We start from the raw sequence: 24827 nt of genomic DNA on the forward strand, positions 1-24827 counted from the left end.
TATCTGGTTGCTAGGCAGTTACCAGAGTGATACTTATTGAGGCTCCTTGCTATCCTGAGTGAAATAATTCAACCCGGAATCTCTATGATTTTCTAGTGCAGAGATATGAGAATCGGAATTTTTCCGATGTTTGATCGTCCGCTGTGGGAAAACCGTAAGTCTGATCAGTTAGAAAATATATAGCACACTATTCGGGATTAGTCTGAAGGTCTGTGCCGAGTTTGGTGCATGTAGATTAAAAGCTCTAGGAGGAGTTAGATTTATAAATTTTAGTCTCGGAAGAATAAAATATAATAATAATAATACGTTTAAATAGGATTTCAGTATGTTGGCTTTCTCAAGCCAACCTAATAAGTTTAAATAGGATTTCAGTATGTTGGCTTTCTCAAGCCAACCTAATAATAATAAGCTTAAATAGTAGATCAGTATGTTGGCTTTGTCGAGCCAACATAATAACAAGCTGTTGATGTTGACTGGTTTTGGATATCAGACAGAACTCTGATATATGGATATCTTCTGACGGAGAGAGAGGTCTTATGTACACTGGATCTAACATGCATTTTCACTGCCTCCTGTTTTCATATTCTAAGCATATCATTGAATACTGTACATGGCATCACATCTCTGTCTATAGGCTATATACATAAGTGGTGGGTGAATGAATTGCAGGGTAAAGATATATCAAATAAAATTAAGTAAATAAATAAATAACATTTAAAATACAAATACATTTTTCCCATCTGAATCCATACATTAATTTCAAGATTTTCAAACTGCAGGTTCTGCCTACTGTACAATGTTCACATTCCATACAAAACACTCCAAATGAATAAATTGTTGATTATTGTTATTTGCACAGACACCAGTATTCATATTGATAATTATACATCTCAAATTGATGCCTATCAATCAATCCATCATTCTTTATATAACATGTAATACACGTGCGTGTGATGTCATTTTCACAAATTCGCGTTTTTGTATGTTTACACGGAGACAATAACGGCATCGTTTTCAAAAACTTGCACTTTGAAACCCGTTTTCAAAAGTTTGTGTTTTCAGGCCCCAAAACGCCATTGTCGTGTAAACGAACAGCCAAAACGCATAAAGTTTTCTGTTTTTAGTTGAAAATGTTGTCCTGTAAATGGCCCCTAAAGCATATAAAGATAAAACACTTTGGTTAAGAGTCTGCTAAATGACTAAATGTAAGTGTAAAGAATAAACTAGTCTTAATTAACTCACCAAAAACCATGAATCAGCTTATAACAATTTTAAATATAAAATTGTATATGTATATAATATATATATATATGTGTGTGTGTATGTATGTATGTATGTATGTTAGACTAGTTCTTCCTTAGAGGTGCTCATTTTAGCAGCCTGGTAACTTCTAAACAAAACTTAAATTTCCTTGAAACTTCTTTGTCTTGGTTGTAAAGTTTTGTGTTTAATAAGTATATCAACTAATACAAAAGGGAGAGAAAAAAATAAATAGTTACCTTTTTCATTAAACCTAAATTCATAACACTTTGATAGAATTACATAATTTATTACTATTAATATTCATGTTAAAATAAATTATAGCAATTTCTGAAACTCCAATACAACACATAATATGTAGGCCTAATTTCTTATTATCTGCTTTGTAATTACAAAACACTTAAGGGGTGAATTCACTAAACTGTTGTGCCACTTTTGTGTGTGGTATTTAAGCGCCAAAACCTGGGTCTTATTCACTAACCACCTGCAATTTAGTTTAAGCTGCCACAATCTGCTCTGAAATTGCACTGCATTTTGAGTATTTAAATGAAGTTATTGTCATTCCTTAACGTGCAAACATGCCTCTTTTTCCATGTAAATTTGGATCATTACAAATTGTGCTTCATTCAAACAAAATTGCCCGCTGCAATTTACATCACACTATAACCGCCAAATGACACCAGGCGTTTCCTATCGATTCAGTTCACGCGACAATGCAGTTGAAACACTTCGGGGAATTCCTTCTCCGACTACCTAGTTGAAGCCCTTGTGTCATAACACCGATCTTATGATTGGCAATGGTGTTTGAGCCCCGCCCCTTTGGGTGCGCATTTGCGCTATACAGTCTAAGCAGGTGCTCAATCACCATTTGTTCTGAATTTTCTTCCTTCAAGACTGACATCGTCTCGTCTTTACTATGACAGTAATCTCATCTAAACAGTCCTCTCTTCACCGTCGACGGACACCTTCCAGTGGACAGGATTTCCCTGCAGACACATCAGGACATTCTTCGCCTGACTCTCAGAGCCTGCAGTAAAAGATTCACCCGGCCCCTCTAGTGTTTTCTGGCAAAGAGTTTCTCCGCCTCGCCGCCGGCATCGGGTTCTTCGCCTCAGCGATATATCTGCCCCCTTCCCGCAGCATTCTGGCAGGTGCTGTATCCTTTGTAATATAGATACACTGATCAGCCACAATATTAAAACCACTGTAAGGTGAAGTGAATAACATTGATTATCTCGTTACAATGGCACCTGTTAAGGGGTGGGATACAGTTGAATTCAGTATACCTCCTATCAGAAGCTAATTGCCTAAAGGCTTGACATCATTTTCTGGAATTTTCCAAGCTGCTTAAAGGCACAGTTAACTTAGTGTATGTAAACTTCTGACCCACTGGAATTGTGATTTAGTCAATTAAAAGTGAAACAATCTGTCTGTAAACAGTTGTTGGAAAAATTACTCGTGTCATGCACAAAGTAGATGTCCTAATCGACTTGCCAAAACTATAGTTTGCTAATATGAAATCTGTGGAGTGGTTAAAAAAACTAGTTTTAATGACTTCAACCTAAGTGTATGTAAACTTCAACGGTATATTAGGCGGCAAGTGAACAGTCAGTTCGTGAATTTCATGTGTTGGAAGCAGGAAAAATGGGCAAGCATAAGGATCTCAGCGACTTGGACAAGGGCCAAATTGTGATGGCTAGACGACTGGGTCAGCATATCTCCAAAATGGCAGTTCTTGTGGGGTGTTCCCGGTGTGTAGTGGTTAGTACCTACCAAAAATGGTCCAAGGAAGGACAACTGGTGAACCGGTGACAGGGTTATGTGCACCCAAGGCTCACTGATGCGTGTGAGAGCGAAGGCTAGCCCATCTGGTCCGATCCCACAGAAGAGATACTTCAGCATAAATTGCTGAAAAACTTAATGCTGGCCATGATAGAAAGGTGTCAGAACACAATGAATCGCATCTTGCTGCCTAGACGCAGAACGGTCAGAGTGCCCATGCTGACCCCTGTCCATCGCCGAAAGTGCCTACAATGGGCATGTGAGTGTCAGAACTGGACCATGGAGCAATGGAAGAAGGTGGTCTGGTCTGATGAACCACGTTTTCTTTTAGATCATGTGGATGGCTGGGTGAGTGTGCATCATTTACCTGGGGAAGAGATGGCAGCAGGATGCACTATGGGAAGAAGGCAGGCTGGCGGAGGCAGTGTGATGCTCTGGGCAATCCTTGGGTCCTGGCATTCATGTGGATGTTACTTTGACACATACCACCTACCTAAAGATTGTTGCAGACCACATACACCCCTTCATAGCAACGATATTCCCTGATGGCAGTGGCCTCCTTGAGCAGGATAATGCGCCCTGCCACTGCAAAAATTGTTCAGGAATGGTTTGAGGAACATGACAAAGAGTTCAGGGTGTTGACTTGGCCTCCAAATTCCCCAGATCTCAATCCGATTGAGCATCTATGGGATGTGCTGGACCAATAAGTCTGATTTATGGAGGCCTCACCCTGCAACTTACAGGACTTAAAGGATCTGCTGCTAACCTCTTGGTGCCAGGTACCACAGGACACCTTCAGAGGTCTTGTGGAGTCCATGCCTCGAGGGGTGAGAGCTGTTTTGGTGGCCCGAGGGGGACCTACACGATATTAGGCAGGTGGTTTTAATGTTGTGGCTGATCGGTGTATATAATATTCCATCCAAGTGATGCAAAACACTCATATTACTTGCGTGTACGTGTCTTTTTAAAGATGTCATATCGCTAGTGTTCCTGTGAGTGACATATCGCTCCGTCAGACCAACATGAGATCTCCGTTCGCTGCTTGGGCTGCACCCATGCCGAAGCAGCTCTAATGGGGACAGACTGCCTTAACTGTCAGGACATGAGGCTCAAGATGCTCCCGCATTCGTTCTGAGGGACGATTCTGCCTCCCACGCCCTCCCAACCGATCCATTGTGTTAAGTCTCGAGGAACCACATGAGGAAGCACAGTGGGGCTGCGAGGTAGAGATAGAAGAACCCGAGGAGGATCTCATGCCGGCGCAAGCCCCATGAGCCCCTCAATTTTCCCACACAGCATCCTCACCAGTGCAGTACACAAGGGCAGCGCCATTCTTCCTGGAGATCCGGCTTGCGTGTTAACTCACCTCATTAAATGTAGGCCTTTAGAGTCAGAGGACCGCGGTTCAAAACCAGCCATGACAGAGTCATGGATGTGACACAAAATGTTGTGGTTGCCTCAAGATGGCGCTGCGGGTCACAAAAAGTCTCAATATGACGACTCACCGCTCTATTTCAGATCAGTGCCCAGCGGAGAACCCTGTCCCTGCTACTCTGGCTCCGCCAAAGTCAGCCGAGCCATCGAATAGTTTTTGTGTTGTGTTCAATAGAGAATGCTCTCACTAGAATGGTCTCGCTTCGAGACGCCACATTCATACGCTGCTTATCCTCGGCATGTATGCCGGGATGATAGACAAATGTGTTTCTGTGTATTTTGTTTTCACACACACACACACACACAAAAAAGGAAACGGAAATGCACTCTCTGTCGAGGCGCACACATTCACACGTTACTCATCCCCGCCGGGTAAGTCGGGATGGTAGACAAATGTGTTCTTTTGTATTGTGTTCACATAAACAATGTTATCACACAGTAGAGAAAGCACTGTTTGCGTCTCCATGCGCTACATATGCTCGACATGCATGCACATTTACACGCTGTTCACTTCCCCTCTTCACCGGAGTTTGCTGGGAGAATGCATGTGTGTTGTTTCTGTGTATTGATTTTCTCTCACAACAGACAAAGCACTGGTTGCGTCTGCTTGTGCTGCACATTCTTGACATGCACGCATTTACAAGCTGTTCACTTAGAAGAAGAAGCCTTTATTTTGTGTCACACATTATACATTTTGAACATATACAATGAAATTATTTTTTCGCATATCCCAGCTAAGCTGGGGTCAGAGCGCAGCATCAGCCATAATACGGTACTCCTGGAGCAGACAGAGTCAAGGGCCATGCTCAAGGGCCCAACAGTGGCATCTTGGCTGTGCTGGGGCTTGAACCCCCTACCTTCTGGTCAGTAACCCAGAGCCTCAACCGCTGAGCCACCACTTCCCCCTCCTCGCCGGAGTTCGCTGGGAGATTACATGTGTTGTTTCTGTGTGATGATTTTCACATAAACAATCTTCTCACACAATAGAGAAAGTGCTCGACACACACATTTACACACTGTTCACTTCCCCTCCCTGCTGGTGTTCGCCAGGAGGCTTCACGCAGGCTGTTTCTGTGTATTGTGTTCACATAAACTATGTTTTCATAAAAATCAGAAATGTGCTAGTTGCAAACATTGAGAAGCACACATTCATACACTGCTCATTCCCTGCTGTAAGTCGCTGGGATGATACACAAATGTGTTTCTGTGTGCTTTGTTCACACAACCCATGTTCTCACACAAAAGAGAAAGCGCTTGTTGAAAGAGATGCACACACATTCACACGCTGCTCATTCCCTGCCAGAGTTTGCCAGGATGATACGCAAAGATTCTTACAAAAAGAGAAAAGCGTTTGTAATGCCTTCTCGAGACAAAAACATTCTCATTTCTCTCCCCCTCCCCACTGGTGTTCGTCAGGACTGGGATATTACACAGAATGTTGCTACTGTGTGTTGTGTTTAAATAAAGGATGTTCTCATAAAGAGAAAAGCACTCGTTGCATTGCACAAGGTGCATGCACTCGAAGAAGCCCTTCACGCTTCTTTTACCCTCACACTCTGTGCACAACTGCTTCCTGGTGCCGAGTGAGCGAGCCGACACACCCAGGCCCTTTTATTATGGGAGGGCTACCAGATATATGTATATTAAGGTACAGCCACCTGTATATAGGCTGTTGTTGAAATTACCCACCTTAGAAGTCACAAGCACTTCCAATAATGAATACGTTTCCTTTCCGTACCTTTGGTTGTGAAGGGGTTAAATTTAGATTGTGTATTTATATGGGTCATATAGATTCCCAGGATGAGATTAACTTCAAATTGGTATTCACCATGTGGGGTTATTCATTAATTCATACACTTGAAGATATGTCTTTAAAAGTCACCGTCCTGTAGGCCTATTCTTTTCAGAAGTTTATAGAGTGAACTAAATCAACAGGGAACGTCTGCGGTTACACATGTAACCTCGGTTCCCTGAGATGAAGGAAACGAGACATTGCGAATCTTGGCCACACTACTACTTCAGTGTTTCAAGGTACGATGCATTCTTGTCATTCAGTCAGAAAATTCAGAAGAAATGGTGATTGAGTGCCCACTTATGTAGGGCAAATGAGTGCCTAAGATTGGCGTTATGATACAAGGGCTTCAACTAGTTAGTCGAAGGAATTCCCCAAAATGTTTCGCCGCAGTGTCTCATTCCCTTCATCTCAGGGAACCGAGGTTACATGTGTAACCTGAGACGATATGTTTGTGTACATTTTCTAACGATCAAATCAGCAATAATTCATCAAATAATGTTAAAATGAAATGGAGAAAAGCGTTATAACCTGATATACTGTATATCCAGACGCACAGTGTAGGCTCATAAAGCACATTTTCAGCATGTAAAATAGATGATTTAGGTGTCTGCATCTCAATATTAGATTAATGTTGTTCAGTCCTGGCAGAGTGTGTCAGGTCACGGTGGTCTGCTGTCCCGCAAGATTAGAATTGCTTGAGCAAATTGCGTTCAGCTGTAATTTTATGGGCGCGTTTGCTTTGTTGCCTGATCTGCATAATTCCTTTCATGTATCAGGTGCAAAACCAGCTCAGACAGCGCTTGCAAAAAAACGGCGCTTTTACCGGACACAATTCATTCTTAGTTGTTTCCCCAGTTGTCATTCTTTCCGCAAAAACACACCCCCTTTCTATGTAAAATAGGCTCAGATTACGATTCATTCACAAAAATTGCCTGCCACAATTTACATTGCACTATTACCGCCAGATAAAAGCAGGCTGTAAAAATTTATTTTATTTAAAATAATTGTTTGTGTACATTTCTCTCAATCATATTAGCAATAATTTATCAAATAATGATCAAATGATGGAAAAGATTGTTATAATCATGCCTATATCCAGATGCACGGTGCAGTCAAGCGCACACTAAAGATGTTAAATAGATGTTTTAGGTGTCTGGATTACAGTAGTCAGTGATGCTGTTCAGTCCTGCCAACAGTGGTCTGCTGCATCCTCCACTATATAGCTCTCAGAACCGGCCAGCAAGATCACAATTGCGCGTGCGAATTGCATTTGCGCCTTTGCCCAGTGATGGGCTGGCCATTTGGCCCACCGGATATTTTCACTCCCGCACACTGGCTGCCACGCGAGAGCCGAGCAGGACCGGCCCTCCCACGCAGCGCTGACTGCTCTGCGCCTGCACCACTTTGTCCTGTGGTAGACAAAGCATGAGATATGAAAACCTTAAAGGCTCTGTGCAAAGCTCTTTGAAACCAAAGTAAACAGCCCTGACATTCTAAACAGCAGTGATGAGGTAAACAGGAAAACATGGTCTCATTCACAGTGGTAATTACATTCATTTCTATCCACATATCACCATTCTTATTGCATTGCAGGTAGTAACTAACTGTAGAAACTATGGTGTTTTGGCAGAAATACTGTATAGATTTGAAATATATGTCACTTTAATTATAAATATATTAAATATTGTATATTTGGGGAATATGTCATTTTTATGGCAGGTTTTTTATAGTTTCTACATGGATATATTTTTTTCATAATTTTAAATTCCATAGTTTGATTTTGTTTTAGAAACCATAATTATGTCTGGTAATAAGGAGCACGGTTTTACCTGTGATCACCATGCTCTTACTAATACCATGGATACTATGCAAGAACTATGGTAATTGTTCATAAGGGCAAGTACAAAGGAGAATTTAAGAAGAGCTTTAAGGATGAAGCTATGAGTTGTTCCTCTGTAAATATGTTCAGTTCTATTGAACTTTATTGGAAAAAAGTTAATTCAGTAATTAAGATCCTGATGAAAGGAATATCAGTTAAGAAGTCCTACTGTCATAGCCTTACATAGATTTCCGTTTAAAGATTTTATTGTTGTTTATTTCAGTAAATGTACATCTGCCTCCCAATCTGATTATGCAGTATTAATATCGATAATTTCATTTGCAGTTCAATAATAATATCACTAAATCCTATATCACTATATACAGAATTATCAACACAATACTTATCTGTTGACCTCTAATATGAATAGTCCATCACAAGAACGCATCCCACTGTGGTGTTCTGAATCTGTGAAAAATGCTGAATCGTGAGTCAAGAGCTCACCACTCTTAAATCTCATTCTCTCGAAGTTAAGCGTACAGATATTCACAAATTTTGAGGGGAAAAAAGAATAGAATAATATCTCACCATTCTGCCATTCTCTTTTTTTTGTGAGCAGTAGGCCTACATAAAATTGTGGTTTGCGGCTGCAGGGCGCAGCACATAGTGAACATTACCTTGACCCTGAAAGCGCGTCCTAACGTTAGAGTGCATGAGATTTTGCGAAAGCAAAGTAAATAAGGCTCATTGTACATGTTCTTTGTTGCAACACTCTTAATATGCATCTTTTGTGGATTTTCAAAGCGCCAGAAATTAAACAAAATTATCAAAACTGTCGCACTGCACAGCTTTCGAGTCATTTAGGGTGGGCAGATGAACCTTCAGTGTGGGCAGTGCCCACCCTAGCCCACCAGTAGACACAGCCCTGCGAGACCTTAATTTGCAAATATTTGTTAAATAATTAAAAATAACACACAATCAAACATCTGTAGGTTTATAAATATTTTATTGGGCTACTGACATTAACGTCTCAACACAGCATGTCCTCGGTAATCCTCTGCAAACTTCGACAGTATGTGGGACCGGCTCATTCATTTATGTTCATGTTCACACAGCAGCAGAATACAGCTGTCAGTCCTGTATTTGTGTGCTTAATACGGTTACATTCACACACAGGTCAGTTATTTACGAGAGTGACAACCGTGTTCTATAACTAAAATGACACCCGCAAATTTTCAGGACTCATAACCGCTTTTTTGGCAAACCTGTGCTGTGTCATCCGAAGATCCAGCCTCTGTCTTCCACTGGAGCTGCTCGCGGGCGCAACACAAATGCTGTTCTCTGCACTCGGTTAAAAAGCATTCAGTTTATGACTTATGATCATTTAATCTGATGGATGAACTTGCACCTCAATTGGAGTTGTTTATTAAATAGCTTGGCGTCAGTTGTGATAAGACATGCTGATGTTATGAACGTCACCATCTTTGATATTTACTTTATTGTTTAGTCACTGTCTCCCGCTGTACTGCAGCATCTGCACTGCTTCTTCCTCGCACTGCTGCGCTGCTTCTGCTTCCAATGTAAATGCACTAAATTGTTAACATGCACACTGAAAAAATATGCACTGCTTCTGCTCTGCTTTGGTATGCAGTGTAAAACAGGCCTAATAGTGTTTGGCTTTCCATTCAGTTCATAACTAAATAAAACAGGATGCACGAATAAGAGGAAGGATTACTGCAAGAGAAAGATTTGGCATGCAGTTGTGAGGAATTCATCATGTCAAGGAATTTTTAACTTAAAATACATACTCCTCTCTTGAGGGAGATTATCCTTATGTGTGCCAATGGTGGATCAAGCAATAATTTGCAGTTTTTGAAGGATAGAATTGTTTAAATATCCATGGTGATTGCAAGCCTAGGAGATTTTTTTCTTTGATATATGAAGATGGATGTTTTTTAACTTTAATCAAGCATACCTCAAATTTTGTAGCCACCTATTACCTCCTTAAGATTTCTCTGTTACAAGGCAGATGTAAATGGTGTCATGCCGCCACATTTGTTTTGACAATCTAGTATAATGTAGTGTAACATGAGTCATCAAACATTTACCACTTTTTCTGGAATAGAAAGACCGTACATTTTAAATGTGTATATCTGCAAAAAGTTGGTTTTGTCTGCTTTTTGGAACATTAGACTATAAATTGATTTAAAGCTAATAGACATGGACTAAAGCAACAAAACTCCGTATTAATTTCATGGGGGCTCTAAGCCACACTTAAAATGCATAAATGTATTTGATTTGTATAAGAAAATATCAACCCAAGAAATCACAAGCACTCGTTTCAAGCCAAACATTTTACAAAAAGAAGTTTGCTAGGTTTTAAATGAGAACACAATACATATACAATGCTATTCAACATTAAGACAAAAGTAGTTGGACACCTGGTCGTCAAAATGTAGGACATGTCCATAGTTAATGTTAATGATGAACCTTACTGTTACTGTGCTAGGACATTTGGGTAAACTTGAGAGGAACTGACTTTATATACCCACTGTAGGAATGAAAATGAACAAAGGAATTAATTTCTGTGTTACATCCCCTATGTCCTTACAAAAAGAGAGATTTTGCATTCCAAGGCATACAGAGGGTGTTAATTGCGATCTATCAGCCTATTGGATGAGGTGTTTCCAATGAGGTGTGCCAATTGGTCAGTTTTAATAAGGTTTGGTTTAATAACATGGTCAAGGAAAGTATAAAACACATTTTAACTTATGCTCTTTTTTTTTTTTTTTTTGCTATCTCCTCTTTTTCACTGCCTCACTCTTTGGGCTCTGCGCTTGGACAGCTGTGTTACAGGCCAGACTCTCATCTCTCTCTACCCTTTCTCTAATTTTCCATTTTCTCTCACTAGTTCTATGCATACTGGCTTCATCTACATATTTCAAATGTTTAACTACTACATCTAAATTGTAACCATCTGAGGTAACCTTTTAAGACATAGCTATTATTAAACATTTCCTCATTAATCCAGGTCTAGTTTAATGTCACTGTTAGGGCTGGGCGTTACGGCAACAAAAACTATATCTCAATATTTTTCAGCCAATTGATGATATTCAATAAATATCTTGATAATTATGCACTTGCTGTGAAAATGGCTTCAAAGTGATTTATTTTTGTTTTCAGAGAAACCATAATTTCAACTAAACAGCCATTGTAGTAAAGTTTTTTTTTTTTAATGTTTAATGCATGAAGTACAAATCTATTTAAAAACCATGAAGGTATGTTTTTCTTTTTTTAAGTAAACGAACAAGAATTATATTTAATTGTTTTCATTTAGCCTATATGCACCCATATACAATGATACATAGTAGCCTAATAAAAAGCATTATTTACCTAAATAAATTGTTACTAATTTTTACCCCAACTTATTTTTTGGAACCCAGGTAAAAATGATATAATACTGAAGGAATACCCAGTCAAGTTCATTATTATAATAATTATTACTATTATTTTAATGAATAGATTAGATTTTTACAATAGTAATGTCTTTCTGTTATATTTATTTCACCTGGAGGTTTTTTTTTTTTAATACATAAAGTGCACACTGCAATGTCAGTGTGTGTGTGTATTTTACGGTTTACATTGTGTGTCTTTACAAATCTGATAAGACACTGTGATTTCCTTCTTTACTGTGATACTGTTTTATGTTTTTAGATTTGTATAATAAATTGTTGCCGTTAAAAATGTTTGGAATTGAGACAGAGTTTACGTGACCCATGCGAGAAGCAGACGTGTGAGCGACTGGCTCTGCACACTTTGCTAGTTTTTTAATTATTTTCGTGTTTAATTCGGTGATATTTGATACACTATTTGCTCTTTGAGGTAAACATGGCAAAGAAGTCAAAATCCTCAGACTTTGGAGACATTAAAAGACACTTACGTGCTCTAGCTGAAACCTCTGGTGGGCCTGCGGACCGGGGACTCAATTTGGATGGCACGTCGGGAGAAGAAATTCAACATCTTGGTGATGCTGACGAAGGTTGTTGCTGACTTGGAGGATCTCGCTGTAATACGTCGATCGATTACGGCGATGGAAACTAAATTCTCTGAGTTGGTCACAAGAGTGGCAGAAGTTGAAAGATGGATCGATTATCTGGAGTCATCGGAAAGGGAATTATCCACTAATCCGCCTGCGTCAAAAACAGATTTGGAATCCATTTTGGAAAAATTGGAAGATCTTGAAAATAGGAATCGAAGGAACAATATAAGAATTGTTGGAATTCCTGAGCATGAAGAGGGCAGAGATATGGTGAAATTCCTGGACGAGCTCTTCCCGAGTCTGCTCGACATAACAGGCCATAAACTAGAAATCGAGCGAGCTCACAGAGTCCCTGCCTGCAGATCTGCTGCGGGAGACAGGCCCCGATCAATTCTGGCCAAATTTCTGAGATCATCCGATAAAGATCTTGTGTAACGCAAGGCGAGGAGCAAAGGAAAGCGTTCTTGGAAGAATCACAATATTTTCTTGTTCCCGGACTTTGCGAATTCGCCGAGAGAAAAGCGATCGGTTCAAGGAATGTAAGAAACTCTTACATCAACGGAAGATCACTTTTGCACTGATGTTTCCGGCCAGACTGAGAATAGAAACGAAGGATGATCGCAGGGTATTTACGTGCCCCAAGCAAGCACTGTCTTTTATAAAAACAATGGGTGAGTAAGCCATTTGGGGTTTTTCATGTACAGTGCATCCGGAAAGTATTCACAGTGCTTCACTTTTTCCACATTTTGTTATGATACAGCCTTATTCCAAAATGTATTAAATTCATTATTTTCCTCAATTCTACAAACAATACCCCATAATGACAATGTGAAAGAAGTTTGTTTGAAATCTTTGCAAATTTATAAAAAAACAAAACAAAAACAAAAAAAAATCACATGTACATAAGTATTCACAGCCTTTGCTCAATACTTTGTTGAAGCACCTTTGGCACCAGTTGCAGCCTCAAGTCTTTTTGAGTATGATGCTACAAGCTTGGCACATCATTTTTGAGCAGTTTCTCCCATTCTTCTTTGCAGGACCTCTCAAGCTCCATCAGGTTGGATGGGGAGCGTCGGTCCACAGCCATTTTCAGATCTCTCCAGAGATGTTCAATCGGGTTCAAGTCTGGGCTCTGGCTGGGCCACTCAAGGACATTCACAGAGTTGTCCCAGAGCCACTCCTTTGTTATCTTGGCTGTGCTTATGGTCGTTGTCCTGTTGGAAGATGAACCTTTGCCCCAGTCTGAGGCCAGAGCGCTCTGGAGCAGGTTTTCATCAAGGATGTCTCTGTACATTGCTGCATTCATCTTTCCCTCGATCCTGACTAGTCTCCCAGTTCCTGCCACTGAAAAACATCCCCACAGCATGATGCTGCCACCACCATGCTTCACTGTAGGGATGGTATTGGCCAGGTGATGAGCGGTGCCTGGTTTCCTCCAGACATGACGCTTGCCATTCAGGCCAAAGAGTTTAATTTTGTTTCATCAGACCAGAGAATTTTGTTTCTTATGGTCTGAGAGTCCTTCAGGTGCCTTTTGGTAAACTCTTACTGAGGAGTGGCTTCCGTCTGGCCACTCTACCATACAGGCCTGATTGGTGGAGTGCTGCAGAGATGGTTGTTCTTCTGGAAGGTTCTCCTCTCTCCACAGAGAAACGCTGGAGCTCTGTCAGAGTGACCATCGGGTTCTTGGTCACCTCCCTGACTAAGGCCCTTCTCCCCCGATCACTCAGTTGGCCGGGCGGCCATCTCTAGGAAGAGTCCTGGTGGTTCCAAACTTCCATTTATGGATGATGGAGGCCACTGTGCTCATTGGGACTTTCAATGATGCAGAAATTTTTCTGTACCCTTCCCCAGATCTGTGCCTTGATACAATCCTGTCTCGGAAGTCTACAGACAATTTCTTGGACTTCATGGCTTGGGTTGTGCTCTGACATGCATTGTTAACTGTGGGACCTTATATAGACAGGTGTGTGCCTTTCCAAATAATGTCCAATCAACTGAATTTACCCCAGGTGGACTCCAATCAAGTTGTAGAAACATCTCAAGGATGATCAGTGGAAACAGGATGCACCTTAGCTCAATTTTGAGTGTCATGGCAAAGGCTGTGAATACGTATGTACATGTGATTTTTTTTTCGTTTTTTATTTTTAATAAATTTGCAAAGATTTGACAGACTGAGTAAGTCATGGCGTATTTTTTTTATGCAGCCTCCGAGTGAATTTGACTCGCTCAGTACACACTTGACCATTTGAGAAACCAGGGTGCCTGTTCTGTTTTTATTTTTTTTTATTTTTTTTGTGCTGGTTCTGCCTAACGGCTGGAGCTTGTTTTGTTGAATAACACTCCTTCGGGACAGTTGTGGTTGAATCTGTTCATACTTTATGCTTATGCCTCCTGTTGGCTGGAGTTTGTTTTTGTGGAATATTTTTAAGGGACATTAGAATGATTACGTCACCTGCCGAACTCATAACAACTGGTTCACTGAACAATTGTCTGTCTGTCCGAGGAAACTGAACAGCTTTATATCAGCTGGAATTTGTTCTGTGGAGGAACACACCTTCAAGTCAGTTCTTTGACATATTGGGAATCTATATGTTCTTTGTGTTTATTCTGCCTATTGGCTGGGGTCTGTTTTACAAAGTATTTTCTGTTATGTAATTTTGCCTTACAAAATTTTTGCAGAAGCACCGGACTTGAGCAATCCGATGGCAAAGTTGGCGCGGGGACTCTCATATGCGTACTTGGACCTTTTGAGTTTAGAGGGATTGATGCCGGCTGGCACTGTTGTGCGCTGGGTTAATTCCCACGTTTTTCTTTTTTCTGTTTGTTTGGTTGGTTTCTGGGTTTGATTGTTGCAATAATGTTGGAATGTGGTCTGTATAATCTTGTTTTTGACACACGATTAATTTTTTTCTATTATATAAAATGTCAAATGTTAATATGAGGGAATTATCTCTCTCCACATGGAATGTGAATGGGTTGGGGCACCCTATAAAAAGAAGGAAGGTTGTTTCTTTCCTTAAGCGTAAGAAATGTGATATAGTGTTTCCTCAAAAACCGCACCTTTTCCAGCAGGAAGCTGAAAAATTTAGGAAGAAATGGGGTGGACATGTTTTCTTTAGTGTGGGCTCAGGTAAGAGCAGGGGCGTCATTACATTAAGTAAACATCTACAATTCAAATTTCTCAAACAGATCAAAGATAAATACGGTAGAGTCATTATTGTTCTAGCAGAAATTCAGGGGCAAAGTTTGATTTTGGCTAATATTTATGCACCTAACGGTGATGATCAGGGGTTTTTTTTATAGATCTTGAAGGGATGTTGCAAGCCACTGACACCCCTCATGATATAATATTAGGAGGAGATTTTAATCTGTTCATGGACTCAGTCCTTGATCATAGTGAAGCAAAAGTGTGTAAGCCCACTAGAGCAACTGTGACACTTCACAGGATGTGTAAAAATTTTGGTCTTGAAGATATTTGGAAACTTTTGAACCCATCTGGTAGAGACTGTAATTTATTTTCATCAGTCCATAAGATTTATTCTAGAACATATATTTTTTTATATATCAAAGTCCCTCATTTCATCTGTTGTTGACTGCTCAATTGGAAACCTCAGTCTCAGATCACGCCCTGGTGAGTTTAGAGGTGTTGCCACATACAGAGAAAAAGAAATCATATAGTTGGCACTTTTAAGTATCCCTTTTGCAAAATCCTGATTTCCAACAAATGTTAAAGACTGAAATCAGTGTTTATTTGGAGACCAACCAGTCCTCAGTATCCTCTGTGGGCGTGGCTTGGGAGGCACTTAAGGTGGTTCTTAGGGGTCGGATCATACAGTATGCCTCATTCATCAAAAAATTAAAAGCACGAGAACTTGTGGAGTTGGAAGAGAATATTAAAAGTGCAGAGGCAGAGCTTAAGCGCAGAATGTCGTCTGATGGCCTCAGAAAATTGACACGATTGAAATACAGATATAATACTATTTTGTCGTGGAAAGTGGAGTTTTGGTTATTCAGGGCAAGACAGTCATATTTTGAGTCAGGTGACAAAGCAGGGAAGCTTTTGGCTGGATATATAAAGCAGAGAGAGTCTTTTTCTACCATTCCCTCAGTGAAATCTGCTGGGGGTGAAATTTTTACCTCGGCCATTGATATTAATAATGCCTTTAAAGAATTATATCTTGACCTTTATAGTTCCATGTCTTCGTCTACTGATGAATTAGAATTAGAAACTTTGTGGAACCATTAGAACTTCCTAAATTGACAACTGAGCAAAAAAACTCTCTTGATTCTGAGATAACCTTGGAGGAGATTGACGAGGTAATTAAGGCCCTGCCTACTGGCAAGGCTCCAGGGCCAGATGGTTTTACTGCTGAATTTTTCAGATCTTATGCTACAGAATTGGCTCCACTTTTGTTAGAAGTTTATACAGAATCATTAAAGAACGGAAAGCTTCCACCAACCATGACACAAACCCGGATCAGTCTGATCCTTAAAAAGGACAAAGATCCAAGTGAGTGTAAAAGTTACCGTCCAATTTCCCTGATCCAGCTAGATGTAAAAATTGCCAAAAATTTTGGCTAACTGGTTAAGTAAAGTTATAACATCTCTTATACATATAGATCAGGTGGGGTTTATTCAGGGCCATAGCTCTTCTGATAACATCTGGCGTCTCATCAATATCATGTGGTCAGTAGCGAATGATTAGTCTCCGGTTGCTGCCATCTCACTTGACGCCAAAAAGGCATTTGATAATGGTAGAATGGGATTATCTTTTTAAGATTTTGGTAATTAATGGGTTCGGGAGTACTTTTATTGGATGGATTAAGTTACTTTATAGACACCCTTTAGCAGCGGTACAAACAAATGGATTCATTTCAGATTATTTTACTCTGAATAGGAGCACTTGGCAGGGTTGCCCTCTTTCCCCATTATTGTTCTGTCTTGCCCTGGATCCATTAGCAGCCGCAATAAGAAAGGAGGATGATTTTCCAGGGGTGGTGGCGGGAGGTATGGTGCATAAGCTTTTGCTGATATTTTATTATTCGTCACTGACCCTACTAGATTTATGCCTTGCCTACAAAGAATTATTAATTCCTTTTCCAAGCTCTCAGGATATAAAGTCAGTTGGTCTAAATCTGAAGTTTTAGCTCTGATAGCGTACTGCCCAGTAACGGCCTTCCAGCTGGGCACCTTCCAGTGGCCCAAACAGGGCATTAAGTGGTGGGCTAGGCCTACCCAAGATTTTGTTTTATTATTATGCGTTCGATCTCAGGCATTTGGCTCATTGGTTGCTTCCACCTGAAAGAGCCCCTCCCTGGTTTTCTAGAACAGGAAGTCCTTGCCCCTATTTCGCCATTGCAAAGCGTTTCTATCAAACTAAACGGAGAAGTTAAGTCACACCCCGTTATCTCACTTTTGCACATGATTTGGACAAGAGTGGCCAGAGTATTCAATTCGGACATTTATTTAAATGTTGCCTCGAGCATATGGCTTAATCCAAAATTATGTATCAACAAGTCCCCTTTCTGTTGGTCAGAGTGGATTGTGAAGGGGATTTCTACTCTCGGCGACCTGTATGAGAGTGGTGTTGAGATCTTTTGAGAATTTGTGTCATCATTTTGGGATTCCCAGATCTCAGTTTTATAGGTATTTACAGCTGCGCCACATGCTCTGTACTGTTTTTGGGAGTAGCATGCACCCCCCTAAAACGGCAGATACTTTGGGAGAGGTGATTACTGCTTTTGGGAAAGGTCATGAGGCATCAGTGTATTACTCCCTGCTGATTCAGAGTCTGGGGGATGGAGCTTTAACTTCTATCAAGAGATTATGGGAGAAAGATTTGAACTTGGTATTGGAGCATGGAGTGTGGACCAAGATTCTGAAAAATGTCAAGTCTGCATCTAGAGATGCAAAGGTTTGCCTTATGCAATTTAAGATTTTACAAAGATTTTATTGGACCCCCTCTAGATTATATAGGCTTGGTCTTAAAGACACACCCACCTGCTGGCGATGCCAATCAGAAGTTGGAGACACAACCCATGTTTTTCGGGGATGCGTTAAGATCCATGAATTTTGGTTAAAGGTTCAGAATTATTTGTGTGACATTCTGGGCAATCAGATTTTACTTTGCCCCAGACTATGCATTTTGGGCAATTGGGAAGTTATAAATTCAGGGGGCAAATATATAAAAAATTGGGTTCTGACTGGCGTGATGATTGGCAGACAAATTATTTTAAGGGGTTGGAAGTCAGAAGGAGCGCCACCATTTCCGGATTGGTGTGCAGAGATGGGGAGGGTGGCGGCTTTTGAGAAGATGATAGATGGAAGGCTGGGGCTGGAGGACTTATTTTTCAGGAGGTGGGGTAGGTATTTGGTGGTTTTGGAGGACTCTAGGGGAAGGGATGAGGAGAGAGACATTTAGTTTAATTATGAATGTTTATTATATATTTTATTTTTTATTTATTTTTTATTTTATTGTTTGTGTGTGTCTATTATTTTATGTAACCACAGGGGTGTTCTTTGGGGTAGGGTGGGGTTGGTGTTTGAGGAGGGATATTAATGAGGGTTGGAAGTTAAATGTTGATTCTGTGTTTTTCTCTGTTGTGTTTTTTTTTTTTTCTTTGAATCAATAAAAAATGTTAATTACAAAAACAAAAAACAAAAAAAGATTAGTACTAACAAAAAAGCCATTAAAACTGGAACTGCATAGTAATTAAGATTTTTGTGTAATATGGCCTTATTTTTGTCTGTTTTATTATTGTACCGTTGTCTAATTTATTTTGTATGTTTTGAGCATAAAAAGTCAATCAAAAAAACAAAATAATGTTTGGAATTGCATGATTGAATGAACAGGCAGCACGTAGCTTTCACAATGCACGTGAACTACTCTGAGACCTCTGAAAGGAGCGTTTAATGCCAGCTCCTTGGTTCATTAGCCCCACGCATGCACAGAGCAGTATGTCACCCATTTCTTCTGAAGCACGCACAGACCATGTATTGATGTGATAATGTGTGATTCTGATGTTATTTTGATTAATTGTGCAGCCCTGTAGGATCGTGAAATGAGTTGAATAAGGCCCTTTAGGAAATACAGTGGCCAAATTAAAGGTGGATTAAAATTATCGCGATATTCATATTATTGCTAAATTTTAAATCATCAGCAAAATTATTATGATTATATTGTGAATATTAGATATATCGCCCAGCCCTAGTCATTGTGCACACTATGTTAAGATTATAATTTAAGTGCTTCATATTACATTACAATAAGTTAACCGTAAGGTTCTAAGCAATGCTCTCCCTCATATTTTGCGATTCTAACTGTGTTTATTTCTGTCGTTGGTATAAGCAGCAGAAGGTGGTAATAGACAACAAATGCACAGTTTTATACTATCATGCTATTAAAGTTTTTTCAGTCATTTCGGCATTCCTACAGCTAAACCACTCTTGTGAAAATATCTTACACCATTAAAAATTGCAGTAGTTGCAAAAATGGCTCAGAGCTGCCCTTTTTTTTTTTGTTCATGAATGCTAGTTTGCTTTAACAAAACTATGATTTGTGTTGATGTGTGATTTATAGCCCCTGCAGCTGTCCTTTAAGAAGAGTGTGCATTTACAACAGTCGATTGAAGGGTTGTCAGACAACAGTCCATCTGCAGTGGACAGGAGAACAGTGTTCAGGAGACAGACTTCTCTTTCTCAGAGCATACGCAGGTGAGCTTGCCTGTCACAGATAGATGGAAGAGTGAATGGATAGAGAAATAAATGAATTAATAAATGTTCTTTATTGATCTCAAGAGGAAATGTAGGACTGTAGTGAAAGTTTCGCATCAGAGAGCAAATCACGTTATGACCTGGCAAATTGTAATAAGGACAGTTAAAGAAGTTTCAGGAAAACAATGGCATTTCATTGACTGCATGATCCCTAAAGTCAGTTTCCTTCCAATGTAGCATCTAACCCCTTTCCGAGTTGTGCTTGTATAAGATCATTTACAGTACATTATAGTCTGTTGCTTTGTAAAAACAGGGGTACAGCTCAGTGGTTTGGAGTTGGCAGTGGCTGTGAATCTAAGCAGCAGGAATGGCACAGGAAAAGTCTCCGGCACTGCAGTCAAAGGTACGGCAAGCTGAAGCCCCAGTATTGCGAGCAGAATGAGGCAGCCACTATGAACTATGATCCAGAGTCACCTGTGGCCCCCAGATTGCCAAAGGTATGATGCACACACATAATCACAAACATTTATATAGGAATATTACAGATTTTTTGTGGTTAACATACAGCAAACAGACTTTCCATTGCACTTTGAAGTAGAAAATTCAGTGTTGATTTCAGAAGGCTCCAGATTAGGGGTTTTCAACCTTTCAGGACTTGCGTCCCCATCAGTTTTTGTAAAATAAGCTCACCTCAACCTAAAATCCAATTCAGAATTTTTTTTTTGCTAATACCCTGGACACACTTTGAATAATGACTAAGGATATGCACAATAAATGCATACAATACATAAAATATATATTATATACCTTAGCTCACCATATTTTGTCTGTTGAGCCTGTTTCTGATGGCAATCCACCACATGCATGTGAATCTGTATTTTATGTACTGTTCATCATACTTTCATTGTTTTGACCGACTGCACCTCATCTGATTCAAATGGAGGAGGAGCGAAAGCATGTAAGTCTACCACCTGAAATCTGAAGGGAGAGGCCAAAACCTTGGGCACATAACCCTCCCCAGGCTTGAGAATGGCTTGTGAAAGTCCGGGTCCGAATTCTAAACTGGAATCATAGATTGGCAGTGCCTAAAGATCCCCGACACATTAGATTGAAGCCAAGGCAATTAGTAGCACGGTCGTTAGAGAGAGTACACACAAGCATACTGCATCAAGTGGCCTGAATGGGGAACCCGTAAACAGATTCAGTACAAGTCCTAAATCCCAGGTGGATTGGGGAATTACGGTAAGCGTCTCATCTGAGCACATACATGTCTCACTAATGAAAGCCCAGTGACAATATCCCTGACATAATCTGCGAACATGAATGATTGCAGTGCCGGAGCGAGCCGCAAATTACTACTGGTGCACTGAACAGGCGAAGTCGCTTGAGAAGAAGACAGACAGGCTCAAGCTGACAACAAATCATCCTCAATTCTCTGTGCTCTGTATCCTGTCCTCGCTAGATATAGGGAAGAGAGGGGACTGACGTCAACTTTTACAGAAAGCAAGCCAAGTGCAAAGCACTTTGAGTGTCATACGCTCGCAATGAACACAATCAATCTCCATGAGCACTGCATGCCTTACAGGGATGAACGTAAGCGATATAGCACCCCGTCATCATAATCTTGTGCCCGTCCGATATCTCTCGTTTTTTTTATGTGCTTGTGGAAACATTTACAAAAAGAGCCTTTTGCTTAACAACACCTTTATAAAGATGACATATCTTTATAAAGATGTTTTAAAGTGCTCTCTTTGGTTCATTAAAGCATGTCTGGTCTTTAATGAACCAAAGAGAGCACGTCACACCATTCCTTGTCTCTCTCCACTGGCTGCCGGTTGATGCACGTATCAAATTCAAGGCTCTGATGCTGACATACAGAACAGTCACTGGGTCTGCTCCAGCATACCTAAAATCATTTATGCAGATCTACGCACCCACTAGAAGACTGCGGTCAGCTAAGGAACGTCGCCTTGTTGTACCAACACAAAGAGGCACCAAAACACTTTCCCGGACTTTCGGCTTCATCATACCACGTTGGTGGAACGACCTTCCCAACTACATCCGTGAAGCTGACTCACTCTCTGTCTTCAAAAAACAACTAAAAACACATCTTTTCCATGAGCACTTAACCAGTCATTTAAAAAAAAAAAAAATTCCTGTTGCACTTTATTCTGTTTTGAATACTTTTCTGATGCTAGTGAAACTTTGTAATACGGCACTTTTCATACCACTGTGTAGGGCTTTACTGGTTGTTTAGATCAGTGTTACTATCAGAAATAATTAATAATTAATAATTCATAATTATTTCTGTAGTTATTAATTAATATTTAAATTAATTAATTGGATCTAACTCATTAAACCTCATATGGGGCGCCAGTAAATGTAGTGTGCTACATTTAGGAGCAAGTTTGGTTATTAGCAATAATTAATAATTATCAAAGATAATTATTAATTATTAAAATCAATAGAACATTGATGGGAATCAATGTTAGCTTTTTAAAATCCTTTAAATCAACAATTATCAAAGATAATCGTTAATTGTTAACATCGATGAAACATTAATTAAAATTAACGCTAGCTTATTGATCATTCAAATTCAGTCATCAAAGATAATTATCAATTATCAAAAATCAATAGAACATTAATAAGGATTAACATTGACGGGGCACCACCCTGGAATTAGGGACTAATAACCAAATAGTAAAATTAAAAATCTCAATATTAGATTGTTTTCTTAGGAAAATCGACATCCGAAGAATATCGATTTTCGGGAAAAAAAACAATGAAGGTTTGAATCTGAGCACTGACATCCCGTCAGCATGACACAGGCGTATGCAAAACAAACCAAAACACTTCTCTTTGTAATATAAACAAAATTTATTTATGCAGTAATATCAATTAATAATTAATACAATGCAGTCAATAAACTTCCGACTTACAACTACAAACTAAACAGTGATATGATTAGATATGGAAATAAAAATAATTCTATAACACATAGGATGTGTGTGTGTGACAGTGTGTGTGTGTGTGTGTGTGTAAGGAGGGACATGCACAAAATAGCGGACGTGACTCTCGTGGAGAGTATGTCACGCGAGACTTCCGGCCAGGGAATATGACCGCGAATGGGGGCGGAGATGGTGTCTACCAGTTACTGCATATATACGCTTGTACCATAGCTTAGGGACAAAGCTGGGCTTTAGCATTTAAGCTATCTACGAGCCAAAATGTGTGCCAGAATGTTTGTGAGGGGTTGCGTGCCTGCGTGTGTGTGTGTGTGTGTGTGTGTAATTAGTACGAGAGAGAGAGAGAAGTGACAGCCCTAAAGCTGATTTCGCGATCGTGGGAGAGAAAACAGCTGTTTAGTTCATCGCTCAGAGACGCGGTGGACGGCTCGTAAACAGTCCCGATTTATTTGACTCTTTAATGGATGAACTCAGTTGCGGTCTCACCCGCGATGGTGAAATTGCACAACAATCCAATTTGGTTGGACCACAATACAGCAAAACAAAATCGTGATAATTAATACCCTGATTATTAATAATGAGCGGACATGGCGATCCGTAAACTGTACAAGCAAAAACCTTGAAACACAAGAATAACACACTATAATATTCTATCTCTGCCCAGAAGTAAACCTCTTACTTGAATCTCGAGGACACTGGTAGAATGTGTTTTCCTCCGTCCTTTAACTCTGACCCGGTTCCTGGAGGCCGTTTCCTCGCTCTGTCGGCGGGCGGTACGGCTGTTGATTCTCGGCGGGCTGGCGGAGAACTCAGAAATGTCAACTTGATTGAAGATGGGAGAAAAATCTTTAATCTCTTCACTTCTGTAGGCAAACGGATGAAGATGCGAATTGCTCGGCAGTCTCCTTCGGATCCATTAGAGTGTTAGGTTGAACACAGAGTAATCTCAGCTCGTCCAGCGAGATGGAGATTGTATGGCTAAAGTTTCAAGTCGGACGTTACTTCCTTGTGCCACAAGGTTGCACCTGAGAGCAGCAAAGAGCTACGTCTATATTCGGTGAACAAAGTTGCTGGAAGTAAATTCTGGAAGCATTTCAGAGGTATTTAAACTCCTGATGATGTCATGTTTGAGGGACGTTCTGTTGTGTGCCTCATCCAATAGGAGTTGAGAGTTTGATCCTTTAGTGAGCAAGGCTTCATGGATTTGTAGTCTGTTTTGGACTCCCTTTGTTTGATTTTGGCATGATTTTTATCAGTAAGATTTATGACTTGGAAGGTGGGGACTGAGTTAGGTTTTACGACTTGTGTTAGGCCTGCCTTTGTCTTCTATCTGAATACATGAGGCCCAACAACTGTCTCCTTAAGATGATTCGCTTATGTTTTCCTCTTTTGTAAGTCCCTTTGGATAAAAGCGTCTGCCAAATGAATAAATGTAAATGTAATGTAAATGTTAAGCAAAAGGCTCTTTTTGTTTCTTTTCACTGAAAGAAACACAGTACAACACAATGTACAATATCAAAACACAGAAGTGTTAAAAGGATATGCTGTTTGTCAGAGCACAAGCAGGGAGGTAGAAATAATCCACTTGATGTTAAGGTGTGCACTTTCAACAATGAAGCAAAGATTCAGGTGTACAGAGCACAAGAGATTAATTTGTGACCTTGAAGAGAAAAATTCTGATGAAATAGCGCTGTGTTTTCTGGTTTGTATGTCCGAGATGACACATCAGGGGCAGAGCATTAAACGTCATCTGCCAATAGATGGGCGTGATTCTGAAGGGCTTCAGAGATTGTCACTCCTGGGAGGAGTTTCCCATAGCCTCAGCTATTGATGCAGCATCGAAGTGACTGACTTGAAAGGGAACCTATATTCAGCGCAAACATTGCACTTTTAATAATGTAGTCAGTAATTATAAGTTTAAACACAAAGGTTTATGTAGAGAGAAATGGATGGATGGATGGATGGACAGACAGACAGATAAAGGGAGAGGAAGAGGTGGGGTTTTGAAATAATGCA

General features: G+C 40.1%; 1 protein-coding gene across 3 annotated transcripts in view; it reads left to right on the forward strand.

The window, feature by feature from the left end:
* The window catches only part of LOC127448998 (inactive rhomboid protein 2-like), a 156750-nt gene that overhangs the window by 24157 nt on the left and 107766 nt on the right, over window positions 1-24827 (forward strand). For all 3 annotated transcript variants that reach the window (XM_051712039.1, XM_051712040.1, XM_051712041.1), the window contains exons 4-5: window positions 19712-19845; window positions 20159-20342. In XM_051712039.1, the coding sequence (XP_051567999.1) occupies window positions 19712-19845; window positions 20159-20342 (318 nt within the window). The remainder of the gene's footprint in view (window positions 1-19711; window positions 19846-20158; window positions 20343-24827) is intronic.

The sequence above is a fragment of the Myxocyprinus asiaticus genome, chromosome 12, assembly GCF_019703515.2.
Source record: "Myxocyprinus asiaticus isolate MX2 ecotype Aquarium Trade chromosome 12, UBuf_Myxa_2, whole genome shotgun sequence".
Classification (NCBI taxonomy): Eukaryota; Metazoa; Chordata; class Actinopteri; order Cypriniformes; family Catostomidae; genus Myxocyprinus; species Myxocyprinus asiaticus.